Source organism: Ammospiza nelsoni, chromosome 15 (assembly GCF_027579445.1).
Source record: "Ammospiza nelsoni isolate bAmmNel1 chromosome 15, bAmmNel1.pri, whole genome shotgun sequence".
Taxonomy (NCBI): Eukaryota; Metazoa; Chordata; class Aves; order Passeriformes; family Passerellidae; genus Ammospiza; species Ammospiza nelsoni.
In genome coordinates this window covers 15,369,949-15,391,877 of record NC_080647.1, presented here as the reverse complement: position 1 = coordinate 15,391,877, position 21,929 = coordinate 15,369,949, and the positions used below count along the sequence as shown (strand labels likewise).

The window sequence follows — 21,929 nt, the reverse complement described above, 5'->3', positions numbered from 1 at the left end:
CCAGGTATGTCAGCAGTTCCCGTTCCGCATTCTGACCTGCTGAAGCTGAAGGTCACATTCCAACCCACAAATAAAACTCGTTCTGTGAGAAGGAAAACTGCTACAAAATCCTCTGGGGTTGAACACTCTCTTTTACAGGGATATGCAAGAACAACTTTCACACCATAGTCTGAAGTTTCATTCAATTCAATTCACATGTAGACATTAGTACAAAAAAACAGAAGAAACAAGACACCAGATAAAAAAGGCTTAATCCACTTTAATAATGCATTCCTGTAACATTCCTCAGACAAACTCGAACTTTTTAGTGGGACAATTACAGTTTGTGTTCAAACAGTTTACACTAAATGAAAAATCTTGTAGTACTTCTACACAAAAGACAGGCAAGGTTAGGATTATACAAACATTTGTTTCAGTTAAATCTTCAGCATGAGATACAGTATCTTTATCCAATAGATTGTACTTTACTACCAGTAAAAATAAAGAGATACAACACGTTATCAAAAAAATCCATCCAAACAAGAACCTCCCAGCCCTTCAGGCTGCACGACTGTCAACTACTTCAACGAAACAAATGGTCCGGGTAAAAAGAGTAACTAACAAGTTAGGAGGAAAAAAAAAAGAAAAAGAAACAAACAAAACCTCCTCCAATTCACTACATGACGGATCATTGGGAGCTATATAAATTTACAAAATCATGGGAGCTGCAAAGTACCCAAATGCTGCCCTAGTTCTCCAGAGACCCCCCCCGTGCTCTTAAGCAAGGTACACTACACTAAAAAAATGCCAAGACATACTGAAATTTTATCCAATTTAGCCTCATGATTTCAGCTGTATACAAGAAACCTGGAATGGTCAAGGCATTAGGGTCCTTGCAAGATTTTACTGTTACTGAACTAGGGCAGCCTCCCAGAATTCATTTTTCACTTTGAAATTAGGAATGCACCACATGAAATTTTCCAAAACCTTTACCAGTCAGACTGCACTCCCCTTGTCCTAGAGTGGCTTTACCAAAACAGGCCCTAATTAACTATCTTTAAAACGTCCCCCCTCCCCCCCAGGTTGAACCCTGTGTGTGGCCTGCCCAGATTTCCTCCTTTGGGGCGTGTCCAGGGGATGGCCGAACCCTGCTCAGTATCTGCGGCGCTTGTTGGGGCCGAAATCCCCGCCCGGGTTTCCGCGGTTGAAGGCGGGCGGGTTCCCCCCCATGGCCCCGAGGCCTTCCATGGCTCCACCCTGGCCAAAGCGGTCTGGAGGCGGTGGTGGGGTCTGCGAACGAGCACACGTGCAGAAGATGCAGGAAGAAAAACAAGGAAGAACAAAGGGCAGTTAAAAGCAGTTTGAGTTGACTGCAATTCTACCAATATTCCACAATTCCAGCTGACCTCACTGCAAACATTCACCCCACCAAAAACATCCCCACATCCCAAACCTTTGTAGAACAAAGCTCCTTTCCCCACACAACCTGCAGTCAGGCATACTGGGACTGTGTGCAGCAGCTGAGCCATCTGAACTCATTTTCCCTTTCCACTCCTGGCTTCACCTTCCCCCTTAATTTCCCTGTGTAGTGCACATTCCCTTAACCTCAGCTGCTTTGCTGTCCCTACCACTTAGGTGGTTTTTAGACAAATAAAACTGTTTTTTATGGAAAAAAAAACCTGTATCACAGCAGTCACAACAGAGCAAGCAGTCTGAGTATAGGAATGTTTGCAGGAAAACTGTTTATTAGACCAGTTCATAGAAACCACTGAAGGAAGATGAACTTTCAGGACAAACTTTACTATGACTGCTGCTGTTTCTGCTGGTGACTGAAGTCCTGACACTGTGGGAGGGCCAATCCTCTGTGTGACAGAGATGGGTAACAAATGCCACAAAAGCCAGCATCTATTGCAAAACCCTGCAGTAAAGTTCAAAACTAAATCTAATAAAAAAAAATTAAAAAGTCAAACAAATAAGCATGAACACCACTGATTCTTTGCTTTTGACCTCCTAAGCAAATTGGCTGAACTCATTCTGGCATATGAGAACAGGAGATAACCCTTTTCTGGTTATGGAACTGGTGATGAACAGAACACTCCTGAAAGCTTGGCTTTATGCCTACAAGAATCTACTCTCAAAAACCTCTCAATTTCACAGAGTGCTTCCCACTAGGTCATTTAAAAACAACCATATATTACTCCTAAGAGCTTTCTAACAAGCATTTTAGCACTAGCTCTCTTGGAAGTAAATGAAGCCATTATTACACTTGGCTCAATCTCCTGAAAATTATCAGCTAGTACCAAGGCAAGATTAACTTAGCAGGAGTGAAGCAACAGGTCTGAGTAGATAAATAAGCCTCAACTTCAGCAGCTAGTGCTTAATACTGGAAACAATACAATCTGCATTTTAGAGGTGTGCACAAAAAGCAGATGGAGATACACTACCATTCCCATGGCTCCATCAGGGATCATAGCTCCAGGACCAGCAGCAGGAGGTGCAGGAGCTGGGACATTGGTACCACCCATAGCTCCTCTATTGTTCATGCCAATGGTACCTGGAAAAGAAAACTGAGGAATAGTCCTGGCACACACACACAGTGACTGGGGTCTGCTCATCATCCCAGAGCCACAAATCATTGCTCCATGCAGGGATAGAGTCCAGTCTATTAACCAGCTTTGCACTATCAGGTCACAATCAGTTGATCTTGCTTTACAGCATGTTGTGTTTCCTGTCACATGAATACTTCCTCTTACTAGCCTGGGAGATTACTTTGACTGTTTCTAAATAAGAAGCCAATAAAATGAGATCACTAAAAAAAGGGGGTAGATTTTGTAAGGAAATGAACATGCACAGGAACAAAGAAAACTCTTACCTCCCATACCCATCTGTCCCATTCGCATGTCTGGTGGCTCCCTCTGGAAAGACAGACACTCATCTCAACTGATAATCAGGCTTTTAAAAATGAAATTATACAAATTCAAAGAGTTCTGAGGATTTACTACTGAATAATGTATAGAAAAGTAATTCCCAGGGTAAATGTCAAAGAAAGGCAGGAGCAACCTTCACATGACAATTGCTCAATGAATAGGTTTTATTTTAAATATCTCATTATAAAAGGTAGTTTTTCAAAATTATAATAAAACATCCAGCAGCAAAGCTGCACATGCAGACTTTAACAAAGACATCTTGATGGAAAGATGTGCTGAGCAGTAGTAACACATTAGACAGAATTAGTTTTGCTACTCTCTCAGCACATCTAAGAAGCTTTTCCTGTTGAAAGGAATGCAAGCTTACATAAAGACACAGTACTGGGTCACTTGCATTAAAATACCATTTAGTGAGCTCAATTTCTCTTTAATTAACCAAGCATCAGAAACACCTATCAAAGATTTTTCTCACTGCAAAATCAGGAGCACTTCAGTGAGAGCACTACTTTTTTAACAGTGGTAAGTGAAGACAACTTTCATTTCATCTGTAGTTTCAGTGCCATTATCCATCATATGAAGGCAATATTATTTGTAGGAATCAGGATATCTGCTGCACAAAGAAAATATTCCAGCTTTTGGCTCAGCCATGCTCTTGGCCCTTTGGTTTGACACACATTTACCTATTTTGCCTAGGGGCCAAGTTCACTAGTAAGCATTGAACACTTACCCCCAGCTGCATCAAAGCCATTACACCACCTGAACAGCCCTACAGCTGCCTCCACAACAGAAACTGCCTGGGACTGGAAACAAATTGTAAGGCATTTCTCTATAGAACTAGAGATACTGTTATTAAAAGGCAGGTTACCACCAGGTTACACTACAAAAAAATACTTGACCAACTGACTTTAAAGTACAAGCATATACCATGCCTGCAGCAATGCCCTCAGTTGGGATCATTTTATTATGACTAAGAAAGACTGCAAGCTAGGGATATTGCCAGTCATATAATCATAACAGCCTTCTGCTGCAGTGCTTCAGGACAGTGTGTGTTGCTGTTAGAATAGAATTAGTCAGCACACATTTTTCTGAACAGTAAGACAGCTACAGAGGGGTCTATGTGAAGAGCAGTGGAACAGAACTGGGAGATTTACAGTTTCCAGGCTAAACTGTATTAAGATTGGAGGGAGTCAATAATTTAGGGTAGACTGCACTACTGATGTACAGTCCTCCAACCAAGCTGAAAATTCACAGAAAGCTGTGCTGTGGAAGGGAAAAATCTACAGTGAGTGTGGAGATGTAATGCAAATGTAGAAGCACTCGTACCGCATCAGCAAAATTCCCTTTGAAGCCTTCCTGCTGGCGTCTCATCATCTCCTCCTGCTGCCTCCTCATCTCCTCCTCACGGCGCCTGCGCTCCTCCTCTTGCCTGCAAACAAAGCCCAAGATGCTCAGCACAACAAACACCAACCACCTGCATCACTGGGCTGCAGTGCTGCCTCATGGATCTTCATTGGAAACTTCACACTTCAAACTTTCAGTTTTGAGAGCTCATTTGAAAAAAAAAAACCACTTGTGTGTGTGTGTGTCATGAGGAGCAGCTGAAGGAGGCGGAGGGGCTCAGCCTGGAGAAAAGGAGGCTCAAGGGGGACACCACCACCCTCTACAACTGCCTGACAGGAGGGTGGAGCCAGGTGGGAGTCAGTCTCTTCTCCCAGGTAACAAGTGACAGGACAAAAGGAAACTGCCTCAAGTCACACCAGGGAAAATTCAGATTTGACATCAGGAAAATTTCTTCAAAACAGTTACAAAGCATTGGCACAGGCTGCCCAGAAAGTGGTGGAGTCACCATTCCTAAAAGGATTTAAAGGATGTGTAGATGTGGTGGGCTTGGCACTGATAGATTTACAGCTGAACTCATGATCTTAGAAGTGTTTTCCAACCCTATGTACACAGCAGCTCCCAAATGCATGCAGCCTACGTGCAATATCATGCATCAAGCGTGACAGCTCTCAAGCCCCTTCTATTACAAATAGTCTGGTAATCTTCCTGGAGCTTCTCAAAACAACCCCAAGACAAGGAAGCGCTACAATGGAGAGAGAAATCTCTGAGACCAAGTTACCCTCAAATGAAAACAGAGATGCTGGAATGGGATTTCCCAATCTGCAGCACTGAAGCCACTAAATCCCAGCAGAGATTCTGATTTTTCTATCTGCCTCATTTAAAGGAGCTTAACCGAGACACAGAAATGTGAAGAAGCACATACTAATCAATGGAAGAAACTCCTAACTCTTCCATCTTAAACCAGAAGTACACTCTTCCCTATGAACAAAAAAAGTCCAAAGTACAGGCACACTTGAGGTAGTAATTAAATTGTCACAATGAACAACTAGGCACAGTGAAGAGGTGTTTTATTCTGCTCTGGATTCACAGCATTTCACAACCTGCCCCCTTACCTGAGTTCCAACTGTTTACGTTTTTGTACTTCTTGGTTATGCAATTCCTCCATTCTCCTCAGCTCCTCCTGGCGCCTCATTAAATCTGTGTAAGACAACAGTAAAAAACACAATCAGACTCATCTCCCATGCCACCTCTCATGAATTCCTGAAGTAGAACTGTAACATAGAAGAGAAAAAGGTAACAGAGTCTTTACCAATACAGTAGAATCTCTCCATGTTAGGTCTAACAAGATTCAGTGGCAGGCCCTGTCCTGGGGCACACCAAGCCCTGCAGCTCCAGGCTGGGCAGAGGGGCTGGAAAGGGCCTGGTGGGAAAGGCCCTGGGGGTGCTGCTCACCAGCAGCTCAACAGGAGCCAGGTGTGCCCAGGTGGGCAAGAGGCCAAGGGCACCTGGCCTGTCCCAGCCATGGTGGGGCCAGCAGGACCAGGACAGTGACTGTCCCCTGCCTGAGCACTGCTGAGGCCACTCCTCAAATCCTGTGTGCAGCTCTGGGCCCCTCACAACAAAACAGACACTGAGGGGCTGGAGCGTGTCCAGAGAAGGGAACAGAGCTGGGGAAGGGTTTGGAACACAATTCTGATGGGGATCAGCTGAGAGAGCTGGGAAAGGGGCTCAGTCTGGAGAAAAGACTTGAGGAGACTTTATTGCTCTACAAGTACCTGAAAGGAGGTTAATGGTTGGGCTTGCTGATCTTTTCCACCTAAACAATGCTACGATTCCATTTATTTGCACCACAGCTCCCCTTGAGTGGTCTCTAGCCAGTCTATTGAGCCACCCACTCCAGGACAGCACAGGGCCCTGCTCCCACCCTGGATTTACCCATCTGGCTGGTACCTTGTCGCATGAGCATCACTTGGTGCTCGTGGCGAGCTGCTTCCATCTCCATCTCCAGCTTCTCTCGAGCTTCCTTGATGTTGCGATCTACTTGTTCCTGCTGCTGCTTCTCCATCTCTATCAAAGCCTTCCAACGCATGGCATATTCATACTCAAAGCTGCCAGGCTGTGCAAACCGAGGAGGCTGCTCACGCTCCCTGGCAGACAATGAACAGCTAGTGAATGCTTCAGGAGAGCAAGGAGGAACCAAGCAAACTCCATTTGTGTGTCAAATGCAATAGCAGGCCCCACTTAACTGTGCCTAAGACACCAGTTTGTTTGCTCCTCAGGCATCATCTTATTCCTGCATGGAAGCTGTCCTCCTCCATAACAAGAAATGACACTGCTTTCATAAGAGATTCTGGGTAAAGAGATTTAGAAATCCCCTTGAAAGCAACAGCCTTTGCTCCTGCTGCACATCTTATGGACAGATGCACTCCAGAAACAAACACTGCCCAAGTATGCATGTTATTTTCACTCTGCACCTGTAGAACAGGATTATTCCTAATTCTACCTCCTGAAGCTCTCATCTTCCTTACTTGAAAAATTCATGAGCTCACATGGTTTGCCAATGACAACTGCTCAGATCACAGGATTCCTACTTATACTGGGAAGTCTTCTAAGACTCTGGTCTTATACCTGGATAGCTCTACAATCTCCTAATGCCACTCATATAATTCCCCAAATTTCTATTGTGGATTCAAGTGTTTCCTACAAAGGCTTTCTGTAATACTTCCCAGGGAATCTCATGCCATCTGTGTTGTATCAAATTGACCTAATTTTTTATTCCAACAACTGAAATGGACTTATAGAAAATATGTGAAGGTTGTCAATTTATCCAGCAGTGTGGATTCAAAATCACTGTTTTCTTTCAGCCAATCATGGCAAGAGAAGAGTGAATGCAATTCTCCTTCTAAAGTAAGGTCACATTTATGCAAAAAAAGGAGGACCTGATGAGCACTGATGAGCCACCCTTCTAAGATACACTTGCCCACAGGCACTCTCCTCTCCTGCTGCATGCCAGGCACATACTTGTGATACTGCTGGTTTTTGATGACTAGTTTCTCTGGTAGACCCTCCTCATCATCATACTGATCCATGGGCTCCACAGTGACAGGGCGAGGGAATCTGTAAAGATAAAATGAGGTGCTTTGACAAAAAAATCAAGAACAAGCTTGCAGTTGTGGAAAGCACAACTTACACTGCTTTTAGCACTGCTCAAAGAAACTCAGGGCAGCTGGGGATCTCAACCAAAGTGAAACCAGGAATCACTTTGAACTTTATTTTTCTAGAATAGGAGTATAACTGTAAATCAAAATCCTTGTTTAATCCAAACCAAAATTGTACTGGAAGAAGAATATTTGCAGTTACTTGTAAGTTACAGCTTAACTGGAATCCTGACACACTCCAGTAAGATCTACTCAGCATGAAGTCTTGTCTCTAGAGTGGCATAAGCCATCTGTGCCTTTTTATGGCTATCTAAAGCAAAGAGTCACCACACACTCCTCATTGGAGGCTGCAGGCTGTACCATCCAGTCATCCTGTGCTGGTGAGGCCACCATGTGCTACTGTTGCTTGGCAACATTGCTCTAGGAAAGCCCACTGGGCCCTTGTCTGAATTTCCACCCCCCAGGGAATCCAGTGGTGCACTTCACAGCAGACACTGCAGATGTGTGCTCCTCTCTCCCTGGCTTCTGCATGCAGAACAAAGTATTGACCTGGTCTCTGAATCAGCTCTCCAGCACAGCACTGACACTGCTCATCCTCAGCACAAAGCAGCACCCCAGCTTCCCATGAGCTCTCAGTCCCATGTGCCAGGGCTGGGGAAATGAAGACAGATGATCCTGTTGTGCCAAGTTGGCAATGGGTACCCAGGCTCCAGCAGGAAGGCAGGATATGGAGGGCTAAAATCCATTTCCTCAGCTCAAGATCCATAACACAGCTTTGCACTTTGATGTGACATATTCCATTATTAATAATCTTATTTTCTAATATGAACAGATTTCACACAGTTTATCTAGATTTCCTGTCTTGAACTAGGACAAACCAGAACAAGTTTAATCAAAACCAAACCATAACTAGAAAAGAACAACAGACTTATTTGTAGTCTTAGATACCAAAACCCAATGTACTGATAGCTATAAAGAGACTGAATGTTAACCTTAGCTATGCATTGATAGTGATTAGTTTTAAAAATCACTTTTAAAAGTCTGTTTTCATTGTTCTTTCAGGTATAGACTTCTGAACCAGCAAAAGCTCCCTAACAATAATCTTCCTGGTAGAGCACTACTCACTTATGCTGGTTATCCTTAAGAAGCATCAGGGAGAAAAATAGGTATTAAAAAAGAAATAAACAAAACCTGCTTTTTGAAACTGAATGTGCTTGTGTATAGCTGTGCCACTGCAGAGCCACAGGAAGTGAGAAGCACAAAACTTTTAAAAATTGCTTCAAAAATGAGCAATATAGTTTAATTTCAGAAAGTGTTCTAGTCACAAATTCTAGGAGCATAATACAAGAGAGTAATTTTTTTCTAAGAGATAAGAAATGGCTCCCTCTTAACATAGCAACAAGATGCTTTGTGGAATGCAACTGGAATTGGTCATTTGCTTGAGCTACTTCATATAATTATGAGAACATGATTTTCTCCCTTATTATATTCAAGTACAGGGAAAGCAGTTTATAATGGTGAAAACTCCACACAATCCAATCTATGTGAGCAGCCTCTCCAACAGATCCCATGCCCACAGTGGCATTCCACCCTGTGGAGAAGACTCTACCCTTTAGTGACCAAAAGTGTACAATTAAAACACTTGCACTTTGTTTCCAAACAAGTTATATGGATGGTCTCTGAAACAGGCTCTGTTCTTAAAGGCTGCTTTAATTGCCCTAAGGCTGTTTTATGGAGAAAAACTTTATTGGGAAGTTTTATGCACTTGCCCCACTAGCAGCTTCCCAGAAGAAAGCTTTCAGACCTGAGCTTCAGCACAGACCGTCTCTTGTTGGAACAAAGCTAAATAAAGTTCCCCCCAGGCCAATCCCCCACCACCTCATGCCCCACCTGTCCCACTGAGGTGTCAGAACCAGGGTGCACCAGCCATGCAGAGCACCTGTGCCAGGCACACTTACGTAGTCAGCAGGAAAGACCCATCACTACATCTATCCAGCGCCTTCCTAGCAGCAGGCTTCCCTGAGAACTCCACAATGCCTTTCCCAGAGGATCGTCCTCTGTCATCCACAATAACCACAGCCCTTTCCACCTGGCCAAACACTGAGAAGGCTTCCTCCAGGAGCTCGTTGGACACAAACTGAGGCAGGTTCCTGACTGTCAGCGAGGCGCTGTGGCAGGCAAAGCGCACGCGGAGCTGCTTCCCACGCAGAGGCATGTTGTCCAGCTCCACCTTGGCAATCTCTGCCAGGGTGCGAGTTTCCTGCAGATAAAACAGCCTGCATTAAAGCTCCCAGAAAGGCACGGGATTGAACACAAACTTATTTCTCCATAGCAAGTACTTGTGAGAGAAATAAATGATTTCGTGCCAAAAAGCACAGCTATTCCTTATCATGAATGACTGAACAGCCAGGGTTTGGGGGTGGGGAGGGTGAGAAATATATAACAAATATCTAAGTTTAGTCCAACAGCTAGTATGAACTAAGCAAACAATGACATTCTCATTATGACACATAATTATATTAAGGCTACAAAGCACCTTTAAAAAAAAAAAACAACCAAATTTTAAAGAAACAACCAAGATTCATCTATGAACCAAGTCTGATAAGGAAATGCTGACAGTATGACAATCTGTGAAAGACCTTCTATGCCACTTTCACACCTTTCCACTCACTTAAGTAACTACTAAGCCCCTGCACTACATAAAAGTGGCCCAGATATGGCTGTGGAAACCTCATCCACTCCCCTCAAGGCTTTCACAAAGGTGGTGCATGAGCCACAGAAATCTAAGAACCACTCTATGGTGGTAGCTACTTCCCTTTCAGACACACTTCAATGTGATCATCTAGAGATCCCCTAGCCCAAGAGCATTAATCATGCCAGAAATGCTGCATGACAAACTATGCCCATAGGAATTCCATATTCCAGAAATAGAAAAGTTCACTTTGTCTATAATAGCATCACATTCATGTGAGTTTTTTTCTGCTTTCTACCAGCTGATTTCAGAATAAATTTATCAGATCTCTCATAACTCCTGCCACAAGCTGCCTAAATTCACATCTCTCTTAAAAGTAAGCTCTAGACCAACCACTTGGAAGCTAATCCCATATTCCGGGTTACTGAGATCACCAGCAGGTGTAATCAGCAAGACATCAGAACATCTACAACTTTCAATTAGCAACAGTGCTCCATTGAGAGCCATCACCACAAAACTCCCCAAAGTGCCAAGTCACTCACCAGCCTGATAAAACCAAAGCCTTTGTCCTTGTGTATGAAGACTTCCCCTGCCTTGCCATACTTCTCAAACAACTTTCTCATCTCTTCCTCTGTAATATCAGGGGGCAGATTCCCCACAAAGAGGCGGCTCCTTTGGGTGAAGGTCTTTTCCCCGGGTTTCCGGAAATTCTTCAGGTCAATGGTCAGGCCTTCATCTGAGGGGAATAAGGTACACAGCTGCTCTACAGTTGGGGGGATAAATTTTATTAGGTTTCATCACAGTGACCACAGGATAATACAGGTAACACATTCATTTTGGTCTTAAACCTCTCCAGCCATCTCTCCAGCAAAAAGGGAGTTTGATGTTTTATTTCAGACTGGTCCCATAGCTTTTTTAAGAAAACTGAACCTCAGTGCTCATTAACATCAGTGAATTGGAGGAAACAACACACTGCAGCTTGAAATAACATCAAATATTTCACTCCAACTTTTTGAGATCTGGTCAAGGTAACTGGCCCACAAAAAAAAAAACCTGCAGTCACAACACAGGATTTTGCTATTACAACACAAATAATTACAGAAAAGCCACAGTTTAGCCAGAAAACAGATTTTTACTCAAAAACACACAAAACCAACTCCAGATATCTAGAAAAATATGAAAATAAGAGGAAATTTTGTTCAGACAGTTAACATTTAAGATAGCTGTCATTCTGTGAGACGGGTTCCAGAGTATGGGTTTCCAAGCTGAAGAGAAGGCTGGAATAGTTAAAACAGTGGGGGAAAACACCAACCCAAAATTTAAAAAAAACCCTGCCATATAAATGAGCTCTCAGAAAAATTACAAGATTAATTACAAGAAAAAAATCCCTATTCAGTAAGTTCTGCTAGAAGGGATTTTTAAAGTTGGAAAAGACCTCTGAGATCAAGTCCAAGGTTAAAATATTTTCTGAGCTGTCCAACAGAAATAAACACAAACAGTAACATTCTCAAATCCCCACAGGCATATACAATCTTTAAACCTTAATTCAGCAAGAGTCCAGCATGAGTCTGAAAGCTCTGTTTGTGCCAGACACAGGGGTGGATTTAGCATCACTTTATCATCCTGTGCCCCATTTTCTTAAACACACATGGAACTTAACCACACAGGGCACAGAAAGCAACTCCTTTGCTTTGCAGAGGAGGACACAAGTCATGGTCACACATATGAAATAAACTGTGAACATCAATGGCTTGACTGCAGTTACAAAACAGGGCAATAAATGAGAAAGACTGTCCATGAAAAGACAATGCAAGGACAACTCTTTGATAGGAATAAGCACACCTCCATGGCCAACACTAAATAACCAGACAGAGTGTGCCCAGAGAAGAGTAAGAGTAAGTTATCTACTTCACACAGCAAAGGTGCAGGAGTGAAATGTTTTGCCTTGTTCACAGCATGAGTGTTTGGGGATGAATTTGAAGGGCTGTGGATACAACACGAGGTACTTGCACAGAGTTACACTCAGGGGTACACAGAGTACCTCTGTTCTGCCTCAGGAGATCCGTGCAAAGGAGTGAGACTCACTCCAAGCTGATTCCCCAGGGAATTCCCCAGTACAGCTGCACTGTTACTGTTTTCAACCTGACTGGAACCGGCTGCTCTGCCACTCTGCTCTGTTATTGTCTGGGAACCGATAAAGAGCCTGTTCAACTCTGCCGCTTAACAAAAACATGCTGGATTTTTACCAGCCCGGTATCCTTGACACAGAAAAACCCCACTATGAGGAATCACACAAAGCACACAGGTGACTTCTACACATTTCTGTTTTGAACAGCCAAAGTGTCCAAACTTAAAAAAAAAAAAAAAAATCCACATCTAATAAAACTAAAGCACTCTTCCCCTCCCCAAAAATGCTAACGGAGATGTCTCGCCACTTCTAAACCATCAGGTTAGATCGGTTCAGGCCCCTGAAGCCATTAACGCGTTCTGTCCCCGCTCCGGAGCACACTCCACACTGACCAGGAAAACCCGGACACCCGCTGGAGCAGAACGGCTTCGGCAATGTCAACTGGCATTAAATACTGAGTAAAGCTGGGCATCTCCCGGTTCCTCATTATAAACAAAGAAAAATCAGTCTGAAGAGGCGCCTGCAGATCGCTGCAACAACGTTCTCACTACAACATTATCTTCACCGATTCTTACTTCTGTATAATCTAGTAACTGCTCTAGCAATCAAGCTTCTTAACTTTCTAACTTCCTAAGAAAACCTGTATTGAGAAGCCATCTGTTGTGCCCGGGGAAAAAACAGGAACCAGACAATGAAAGACAGAGCTCGTTATATTCGCGACGCTTACAGACACACTGTCAAGAAAGCACTGACTTTCAAAGTGTAAGCGATCTTTCCCTGGGATTTTCGGACAAAGACAGAACCTCTATATGGCTTTCCCTGGTTTTGAGAACGCAAGAAACTTACGAACACAAAAAACTTCCGAACAAACGCCACAGGACTCCCGCGCACCCACGAGCGGACTTAAGAAAACCAAAAGAAAACGCACAAATACAACCCAGGCGCAATTAAAACCGCAGCCTCCAACAACGGGAAAAAACTGATTTAGCAGGAGATGCTGCAGCCTGCTTGAGAACCTAAGGATTTATTGTTTAAACTTAGAAAACCGGGTTCCTTTTGTTCCTGCCGAGACCTGTTGCACGCCCGAGGGCCGCAGCTAACCCGAGGTTTCCCGCTGCCCCGAAGCGGTCGCTCAGCGCCTACCCAGAGCGGGGCCGGGCGGGCCCCCGCGGCGGGCCCGGGACTCACTCTGGCTGTTGGCCTGCTGCCCGTTCGCGGGGATGGACGGCGGCGGGTGCTGCTGGTGCTGCTTGCGCGGAGCGTGGTTCTGCTTCTCCATGTTGAAGCCCTTGTTGCCCTGCATCTTCCCCACCTAAAAGCAACACGCGCACGGTGGGGAGGCGGCCCGGAGCTCGGTCCCGGCTGGCTCCCGCCGGCCCCGCGTGCAGGGGCGGGGCGGGCCGCGCAGGCCGCGCCGGGCCCCGGCGGCGACGGAGCGGGGCCGAGCCGCGACCCTACCGCCCCCGTGAGCTCACCTGGCGGCGACACCGGACAGGGACACGGACACCGGGACGGGCACCGGCCCCGGACACGGACACCGGGACGGACACGGGCACCGGGACCGCGGCGGCCCTGAGAGGAGAGCGCGCGGCCGGAACTCGCGCAGCCTAACACGGCGCCCCTCTCCCTGAGCTCCTATTGGCCACCTGGCGCCCGCCGCCGCGCCGCTAACTGGCCAAGCCCGCCGTCACTCACAGAGGCCGCCGTTGTGGGGCGGGACCAGCTGGCCGTGCGCGGACCCCATTGGTCAAGGGAGCGGCAGCGCGCGCTGCCAATCACAGCGGCGGGCATCAAGCTTGGGTGAGAAGCGAGCGGGGGACAAAGGGAGCGCCGCGAGCCGCCCCGCGCGTGGCGCGCAGGCGCGGTGCGGGCGCGCGGGGGCCGCGCGCTTTTAAAGGGCCAGCGGCGGCGCCGAGCGCGTGCCGCCCCGCCGCGCCCCCCGACGGCACCGGGGCGGGTCCGGCCTTGGTTTCTCCACCCCGGCCAGTGAGCACCGGAGCCCGGCAGCGCCGGGGGGCCGGCCTGTGCCGATCCGGTCTCCTCTAGGTGTTCTCCATCCCCGTGCCCGCTCCTTGCCGCCTCCAGCCGCGAGCCCGTTCCCGTCGCTGTGCGGAGGAAGGCGGCTCCTGCCCCTGGGAGCGCACCGGGCGCTCTGGGAGCGCGGTCGTGTCCTGCCTCGGGCGGGTTTCACTTCACCGCCTTGCCCTAAACCCCGCCACTCCCGCCGCCTCACCGGCGCAGGTGCCGCGCGCCCGCGGCCAGCCCGCTCCCGGGCACGGGACCCCGGGCGGCTCACAGCCCTTGCGGAGCGCCCGCGGCTTTCCCGCAGCTCTACCGCCCGCTCCCGGTGTGCCCCCGGCTCCCAGCCCACGCTCAGCCCCGGCACCCCCGTGTGCCCGCAGGCCGGGAAACCGCAGGCTCCCAGGGGCGGGAGCGATGGGAGAGCCCCCCGGTGGAGCGGGACGGCCGAGAGCTGGATCCTGCCCCGCTGAGCCGGAGGGGGCTCGGGTCCCGCCGGCGGGGGACCCCCGGGGAGGGGGGGACAAGCCCGGTGGGGCGGAGCAGCGCGGGGGGCACGGATGGAGGCAGGCGGGAAGGGGGAGCCGCGGGCGGCGAGGCCAGGTGGGCGCTGTCATGGCTGGGGAAAGGCACTCCGGGCTCTGCGGGTGGTGCGGGAGCGCAGCACGGGCACGGGAGGGGGATCCCGGGGGAGGCGGTGCTGGGAATGGGGGGCGCCGGCCCGGGCGGTCCCTCCCGGGGGCGGTGCCGCGTCCCGGGCCCCCGCGGAAGCCCCGCCCGGCCGCGCTGTCACTCACCGCCCCGGGGAGACGCTCCAGCTTCGGGGAGGCGGTGGCGGCGCCCGGGCTCGGCCGGGTGGGTCCCCCCGCGTGCAGGTAGAGGCCGTGGCGGTGCGGCCGGACCGGACCCCCCGGGACGACAGCGGGGCTGGGGCCGGGAGAGGCGGCAGCGAGAGGGTTAAGGGGGGGGCGGGGAGCGGGGTGGCGAGCCCATTCCGTGCGATCCGCTCCGCGCTTTGCGGGCGGCTGCGTGGGCACCGGCGGGAACCGGGGCGCCCCGGTCTGGCCCGCGCCTCCCATCGTGCTCCCCCCCCGCACCCCGCCGTGCCCCGCCAGACCGCGGCCGTCGCCCGCGCCCGGCTCCGTGCTGCCCGCCCTCCGGGACCCGCTCCGCCAGGTGGATCCGCCCCAGGTTTTCCAGCCGCCCGTGGCGATCCGGACTGTCGCGCCGATCCCGAGCTCGGGGCTCCGCTCCGCGTTTCCGCGGCAGCCGCTCGTGAGCGAGTCTCGCGAGCGTAGGCCCCACCGCGGCCTATGAGAGCGCGTCCCTCGCTCCGCACAGCCAATAGGGCGCCGCCGCCGCCCCCCCGTCGGCTGGCAGCGCGTTGAGGGCTCCGAGCGGCGCCTCCATTTAAAGGGGCCGCGACCCGAATCCGGGTTCTGGGTAGAGCGGACGGCGCAGCACCGGGAGAGCCAGGTACGAGCGGTGGCGGCCGCGGACGTGCCCCGGCGGTGTCCCGGGAGGTGCGGATGGGGCCACGGGCCGGTCTTGGGGCCCCGCGAAGAGGGGGCGGGGCGGGTGCGTGCGGCGCGGGTACCAGGGTCGGGGGGTGGGTGAACCCCCCCGGGGAGGGGGGGGGGGGTGCGCGCGCCTTGCTGGAGGGGGCGTGGCCGGAGCCCCTCGAGGGGGCGTGGCCGGTGCCGCTCGCCCCCTCCCCGGGGCGGCCGCTTGGGGGCGCCCTGCGGCGGGTCCCGGAGGGGGGGGGGCGCTGTGCGACCCTCGCCCCTTATGGGGGATCTGGGCCGTGGGCTCCCTCGGGATGGATGGGGAGCCCCAGCCTGACCCCCACCCCTTGCAGCTCCAATGCAATGCGAATTGCTCTGCAGTGCGGGGGAGGCGGTGGTCTCTGCACCCCTCCCGGTATTGCTGGGGAATGCACTTGCCTGGCCCCCATCCCCGCCTCGGTTCCATGGAGACCCCCGTGGGCCCTCGCTCTGGAGAGGGGTGGTCTCTGGAGTCCCCCGGAATGGATGGGGAGTCCCCATGTGAGCCCCATCCCCGACCTGGTGCAGCGTTCACCCCGTGCCCCCTGCAGTGGGGGGGTCGTGCGACCCTTTTGAGGAGGGGTCTGGGCCCTGGGTGCCCTCGCTGTGGCTGGGGAACCCCCCAGCCTGACCCATCATTCCCAGCCCGCTTCCATGGAGACCCCAGCGAGATCCCTGCCCTGTTGTGGGAGGCGGTCTCTGGGTACCCCTGCGGTGGATGGGGAGTCCCAGCCTGGTCCATCCCCGATGTGGGCTGGCATGGGGAGGTGTGGGGGGCAGCTCTCATGGCGGACAGGGCTGGCTGTGCCCCCCAGCCTGGGCCCAGGGTTCATGGCTCCCGCAGGCCCTGAGCGCTCAGCCCAGCGGGGCCTGTCCTTGCTGAGGGGCTGTGCTGAGCAGGGACAGCAAACAGCCCTGGCAGCTCTGCCCCACAGCTCTGCCCTGGCGCTCGGCTCTCCCCGTGTCCCCAGGGGCTCTGCCTTTATGGTGCTGTCACCACACGCAGGAGCAAAGTCTGTGGGGTTCACAGCTGCTGCTCTGTGAACTGGATAACCTCTCTGACGCCTTCCCCGTGTGGGGGGGAGTCTGCAGCCTCCTCAAGGCCTGGCGGGGCTGTGTGTCCCTGGGCACCCTGTGCTGCTCTCGAGGATCTGGCCCCAGGGGCTGGAGCTGCCCTGGGCTCTGCTGTAGCCTCCCCATGTGGGCAGGGTGGCTGTGGGCAGCCAGGTGCCCTGGGGAGCATCAAGCACCTCCTGTGTGGTTGGCAGAGGTGGAGGCAGGCCTGGCAAGGCAGGGAGCTGGCTGTGCTGTGTGCCCAGCATGGGAAAAGGCCCTGGCATCAGAAACGCTGTGTGGGCAGAGGCAGTGCTGGACGTGTCAGGTGATGGTGGGGGGTAGGATTTTCAACTGAGTGCTGAGGGATGGTTCCTGGAGTCTCTTTTGATGAGCATGAGAGCTGCTTCATTTGTGCTCTCTTCTGCTCCTGCTGTGCTTCCAGGTATGGCTTTTGTTCTAGGCTGTAGCTTCTGTCCTTTTCATTGCAGCTGCAATCCCCAAGAAAACTTTTAATCTGCATTTTCTCACCTAACTCTGCCTAGCCTGGGATCAAAGCTGGTGATAAGAGCATAGCCCTGTTGTTATTGTGAGCTCAACCTTATGAAAGGAATATCCACAGCCTACAGAGCTGTAATGACTAACCTGAGCCTCACAGCTCCATAGTGCATATTTGCACAACCTCTTTTTCTCTCTGCACCTGCTCACATCCCTCTCCCTGTGAGTGCCCTTGCTTTGGAGGATGACAGTGAGTAACACCAGATTTTCCCACATCTCTGGCAGCCAGAGGAAGGGCCCAGGCTGAGCCCATGGCCTCACTTTGGGGGCAAAGCCCCTTGTATGGTATCTCTGTGGATATCTGTGATCAGTGATGCTGGGAGGCACAACTGTGATGGACACAGATGTGCTGGCAGAAGCCTTGCTGCAGAAGGGTTGTGGTCAAAGCCATCCAATGGAAGCGTGGAATAGGCTACAGCTGTGACAATGCATTTGTTACTTTAGCAAAGGCAGTGCTAAGGGTTTGACTGAATTTTAGTCTCGGCAGTGTTTTATTAACTTCCCTCTCTGCTGATAGTACAGGTCAGGGAATGGCAGTGTCTGAGACCATCCTCACCAGCCTGCTGGCCATGGGCTCTGGTGCTGTCTCCTCTCCCCTTGCTGTGAGCCTGCTCTGCTGGCCCAGCCCTGGGCAGCCCAAGGGGTGAGTGTTGGTCTCTAGATGGGGTGAGATATTGCTCTGCTCAGCACAGCCTTACCAGGGCCACTCTGAAGAGCTGCGTGGGAGCTGAGGCCTCCCAGCACTGAGATCCCTTTCCAGCACCTTGCAGAGGGATCTGGGACTGTCAGTAAGGCAGAGGAGACAGCTCACACTGTGTTTCCAGTATTTTGGCTATGCAGGGCTCTTAAGGAAAATTTCATGTTTTGCTTTCAAAGATACATCCTCTCAGAAACTCTGCCCTTTTGTTTTCTCTCTTTTCCGTGGGCAGTAAGGTTTTTCCAGAGAACTACAGACAGACTTGGGTTGTAAGGGATCTCTAGAAGTGTCTGGTCCTTCTGATCTGCTCAAAACAAAGCTGACTTGAGGCCTTGTTGTTCAGGGCTTTGTCCAGTTGTGTTTTGAGGGCCTCCAGGCAGTCTGTGGCCTGTCCCAGGCTGCAGCACTCCTCTGGAGAGTCACCTGCTGCCCCTGCAGCTGTCCTCTCCAGCTGCCTGTGGGATGTGCCAGAACACTTTGTCAGGTGCTCTGATGCCTTCCTGCAGCATTTGGGCAACAGGTAGACAGACCTGATGACCATCTAGTTTTTACCATTTCCAGGTCTCCTATTTTTTTTTTTAATAATTGTCTTGATATCATTAAGGCATTTTGGACACACTCACTGCTCAAGCATGCTGTACCTCCAAGCCTTTTTTGTTGTGCTTCTGATAGTACTTCCAAAGCTTTTTTACCCACTCACCCCTTTCCCCTGCATTTAACACTATTTTGGCTGTACAAACACCAGGAGAATTTTCTCTTGGACTTGATGGCTGAGTGGAGTTGGTTCTTGAGGCTGAGTTGCTCTCCAGATAGCATTGCTGCTAAGAGTGTACTTGGACTTGTTACTCTTTTCTCTGTTGCAAAGCCTTCACACTCAGTGCTTTGGGAGATCCTGGTCTTAGGAGGTGTGAGGGGATCCAAGGCATTTCAAACTGCTGCCAGGATGGCATTCTGGATGAGGATGCTCCTGTTGCCTGTCCTAGCATTTACTGCTATGGTTAGCATTAGATAATGCTGAGATTGAGGAATGTTGTCAGTTATATTTGAAATGTTGCAGGGAGTCTCCTGGTAAATCTAATTCCAGGCAATTCTGTGAGATTTCTGAAATTTGTCCATCTTGCACTTTGTTGAAACTAAAGTGAAGTTTCTGGAATGCAAACTGAAAATCCAGTTTGGTCATTCCTGCCATTGAGGAATTTACAGGAGACTCATGGCTGTGTGTTGCAGCACCAGTTGCTCAGTGCTGGAGGATTTTCTGAGTTCAGGGTGGCTGTGATACTTCATTTGAGGCCTGCAGCGCTGAGCTGGGGCTCCTGCTGTAGGAAAATCTAGTGGTGATCTGCTTTCCTGGCTTTGGGAGTATCAAAAAACAATTGCTGGAGTCTCAGTGCTGCTGGTGAAATTCTGGAAAGGCCCTTTTTCCCCTGTGTGCCAGTTACTGTTGTGTGGAGAGTCCCAGTCACACTGGAGACTGGCCTGGAGGGGATGTGGTGAAAGCTGCTGCACTTTGCACTGACTGGGAGCCAATCATACATTTGGAGGTGGGACAGTGTTTGCCAAACCCTGCCTGCAAAGCACAAGGACTTGACCAGTGGCATCTGCAGGAGCTGTGGCTGACTTGGAGTGAGTCACTGCATGTAAAACCTCCAAGTCCCAGAGGGTTTACAGATCCCATGGTCGGTTGTTTAATCATGTGTTTATGGGCTTTGATTTCCAGCGTTTTGCGTCCTTTAGTGCATCTCTCTGTATCTCCAAGGAGTTGTCTGCTGTAGATCTTCTTACTTTGGGACTTTTTTGAGATGGATCACATCTCCCTGTTTCTTTTCAGGGAACAAAATAGGTTTAGCACTGAAGGGTGTTCTTTAAACCATGGCTGATTAATAAAGCAGTGGGATTCTTGTGTTACTGTGTCAGATTTTTTTTAAATTTGAAATATCTCAACTCTTCCAATGTCTATTAACAATTGTAAACAGTAGCCAAGAATGAGACAGTGATGGTCTAAGAGGGCACAGTGTGCAAGTAGCACTGTACTGAATGTCACCAAGGGGGCTTTGTGCATTTTAGTTTGCAGCTCAGAGAGCTGCCTCTCCACAAACACAAGTAAGTAACAAAAAACTTTATGCTCCTTTCTGGAGAATTTTGACTGGACTGGAACATGGTCCACAGTAGTGTGCTTAATTAACTGGTGATTCTTTCTAAATTCATTTGGGTTGAAGTGAGTTAGCCAATATATAATAAAGGTTTGCAGTGCTTGAATTTAGAATGCTGTCAGCTGTCCACATAAACTCAGATAAGTCACAGCAGTGAAGTTGGCTTCTGCTGTACTCACCACTCAAAGTATAATATTGTTGATGAAGATATGTTGACTAAAACCATGCTGGTAGGACATGATATTACTTTCTTAATGTTTTATTCATTGAACTGTGTATTGACACTATTTTTGTTGAGAAATACTAGGTGGAGTGTTACTGTTGGTTCAAAAATTTGGCACAAAAAAATAGAAGCTTCTTCCAGAGATCTGCTTAGGTCTTACAGAACCTTGTAGATGGGAAGTGACTGAAATGTTCATTTAAGTGTCTTTTGTAGTTAGTAGTTAATTATTTTCATATTTCAAATTATCTCTAATAGTGAAAAAGATAATCCTTCAGCCTTCAAAAGTATTGAAAATCTGAATACACATCCATGAACAAAAGTCCAGGACAGATACCCAGGCAGTTCTTGTTCCTTTGCTAGAGGACAGCAGTAACTGCATGGCTATGGGATTTTTTGTGGGCTGTAAAGACTTCTGAGATGTTCTCTTCATCAGGAGGGAGTAACAACAGCATTTTTTTTTTTTTTGCTGTCTGTTTTTAATTAAATGTTTGATGGTAGATCCTCATTTCTGTAGGTAGGCCACATATTCTCCTGCTAATGGCTACCTGAGTTACAGCACCACTGATATCTTTAATAAGCTGAATAAAGTCCCAGGTAGTCACTGGGATATACTTAAGTGTCCTGGCAGAGATGTTGCACTTTGAGCTTCCAGACCTGAGAGAAGATCCCAAGTGCCCCTCTTTGGCAGGTCTGGTGGTCACAGGTACTGGGTTTGGCCATCAGTGTGGTGTTCTGTGCCAGTCCTGCACTCCTGGGGAGGACCCCCAGCTGTCCCATCACTCCTTTGGAACTGCTTATTGCTGCCTGAGAAGCATTCTGCTGCAGGCTGCTGTGCAGGGGACTTGGCTCCTTCAACTTCCCAATAATATAGCTCTTACTGAATACTCCAGGGAGTAGTACTTACTCCTAGGTGAGGAGTTCCCAAATTGAGCAGTTCTATGTGCTGCTAGGTGCAGGATTTCAGCACACTGCCTCCTCTTGGTTTGTTGCACTGTACTCTCCTTGCTGCCCGTTATGTGGCTGGAAAAGAAGATTTTGAGCAAACCAGTGACCAAACCCCAGTGACTGAGCTGTGCATTAGCTGGTCCTGGAATAAGAGAGGTGATGACTTGTGGTGGATCATTTCAGCACCTGCCAGAAACAATAAGCTATTCTGTTTCTGTTGTGGAAAGTGAGAAAAGACTTTCCCAGAGATAAAGAGCACGCTCTGTTTGCAGCTTAACTCACTGTGAAGCTCAACAGAAGGCCCAGACAAATCTGTCTGCCTGGGGCAGACAGAAGTAGAGCTTCTTACCTTGCTGCAGCAGAGCAGCTCTAATTTCTTCAGGTTGAGTTTGATTTCAGAGCAACCCACAGAACTGGAAAATACCATTCTTTCCTATTTTGAGAGCCTCCTTCCTCATTCTTATCAGCTGGTAGTTGAAAGCCACTATAAAGAATTCATTGTCAGGGACATTCTG

General features: G+C 49.5%; 2 protein-coding genes across 10 annotated transcripts in view; one reads left to right on the top strand and one right to left on the bottom strand.

The window, feature by feature from the left end:
* Positions 1-241: 241 nt before the first annotated feature.
* NONO (non-POU domain containing octamer binding) lies at positions 242-15,061 on the bottom strand. Of its 9 annotated transcripts, none has more exons than XM_059482631.1 (12): positions 13,772-13,841; positions 13,701-13,740; positions 13,369-13,537; positions 10,640-10,860; positions 9,364-9,665; positions 7,269-7,364; positions 6,198-6,394; positions 5,360-5,444; positions 4,230-4,332; positions 2,852-2,894; positions 2,424-2,533; positions 242-1,269 (listed from the first exon to the last, which is right to left on the bottom strand). In XM_059482631.1, exons 3-12 carry the CDS (start codon positions 13,526-13,528, stop codon positions 1,132-1,134), a joined length of 1,455 nt encoding a protein of 484 aa, XP_059338614.1. In that variant the 5' UTR covers positions 13,529-13,537; positions 13,701-13,740; positions 13,772-13,841; the 3' UTR covers positions 242-1,131. The 9 variants fall into 9 exon arrangements, with proteins under 9 accessions (XP_059338614.1, XP_059338616.1, XP_059338619.1 ...); XM_059482633.1 differs by having other exon boundaries at positions 10,640-10,833; XM_059482636.1 differs by having other exon boundaries at positions 13,414-13,537.
* A 493-nt stretch (positions 15,062-15,554) lies between these two features.
* The window catches only part of ZMYM3 (zinc finger MYM-type containing 3), a 31,532-nt gene continuing 25,157 nt past the window's right edge, over positions 15,555-21,929 (top strand). The window contains exon 1 of the mRNA XM_059482626.1: positions 15,555-15,720. The gene's annotated coding sequence lies outside the window, so the exon portion shown is untranslated. The remainder of the gene's footprint in view (positions 15,721-21,929) is intronic.

Bases quoted from the DNA above. Each gene is read 5' to 3' on its own strand.
- NONO (XM_059482632.1), bottom strand. From the start codon at position 13,528: ATGCAGGGCAACAAGGGCTTCAACATGGAGAAGCAGAACCACGCTCCG. The intron at 6,395-7,268 runs GTATGTGCCTGG...ATTGTCTGCCAG, and splicing joins AAAAACCAGCAGTATCACAA to GGAGCGTGAGCAGCCTCCTC. The intron at 2,534-2,851 runs GTAAGAGTTTTC...TTTCTTTTCCAG, and splicing joins GGGACAGATGGGTATGGGAG to GTACCATTGGCATGAACAAT.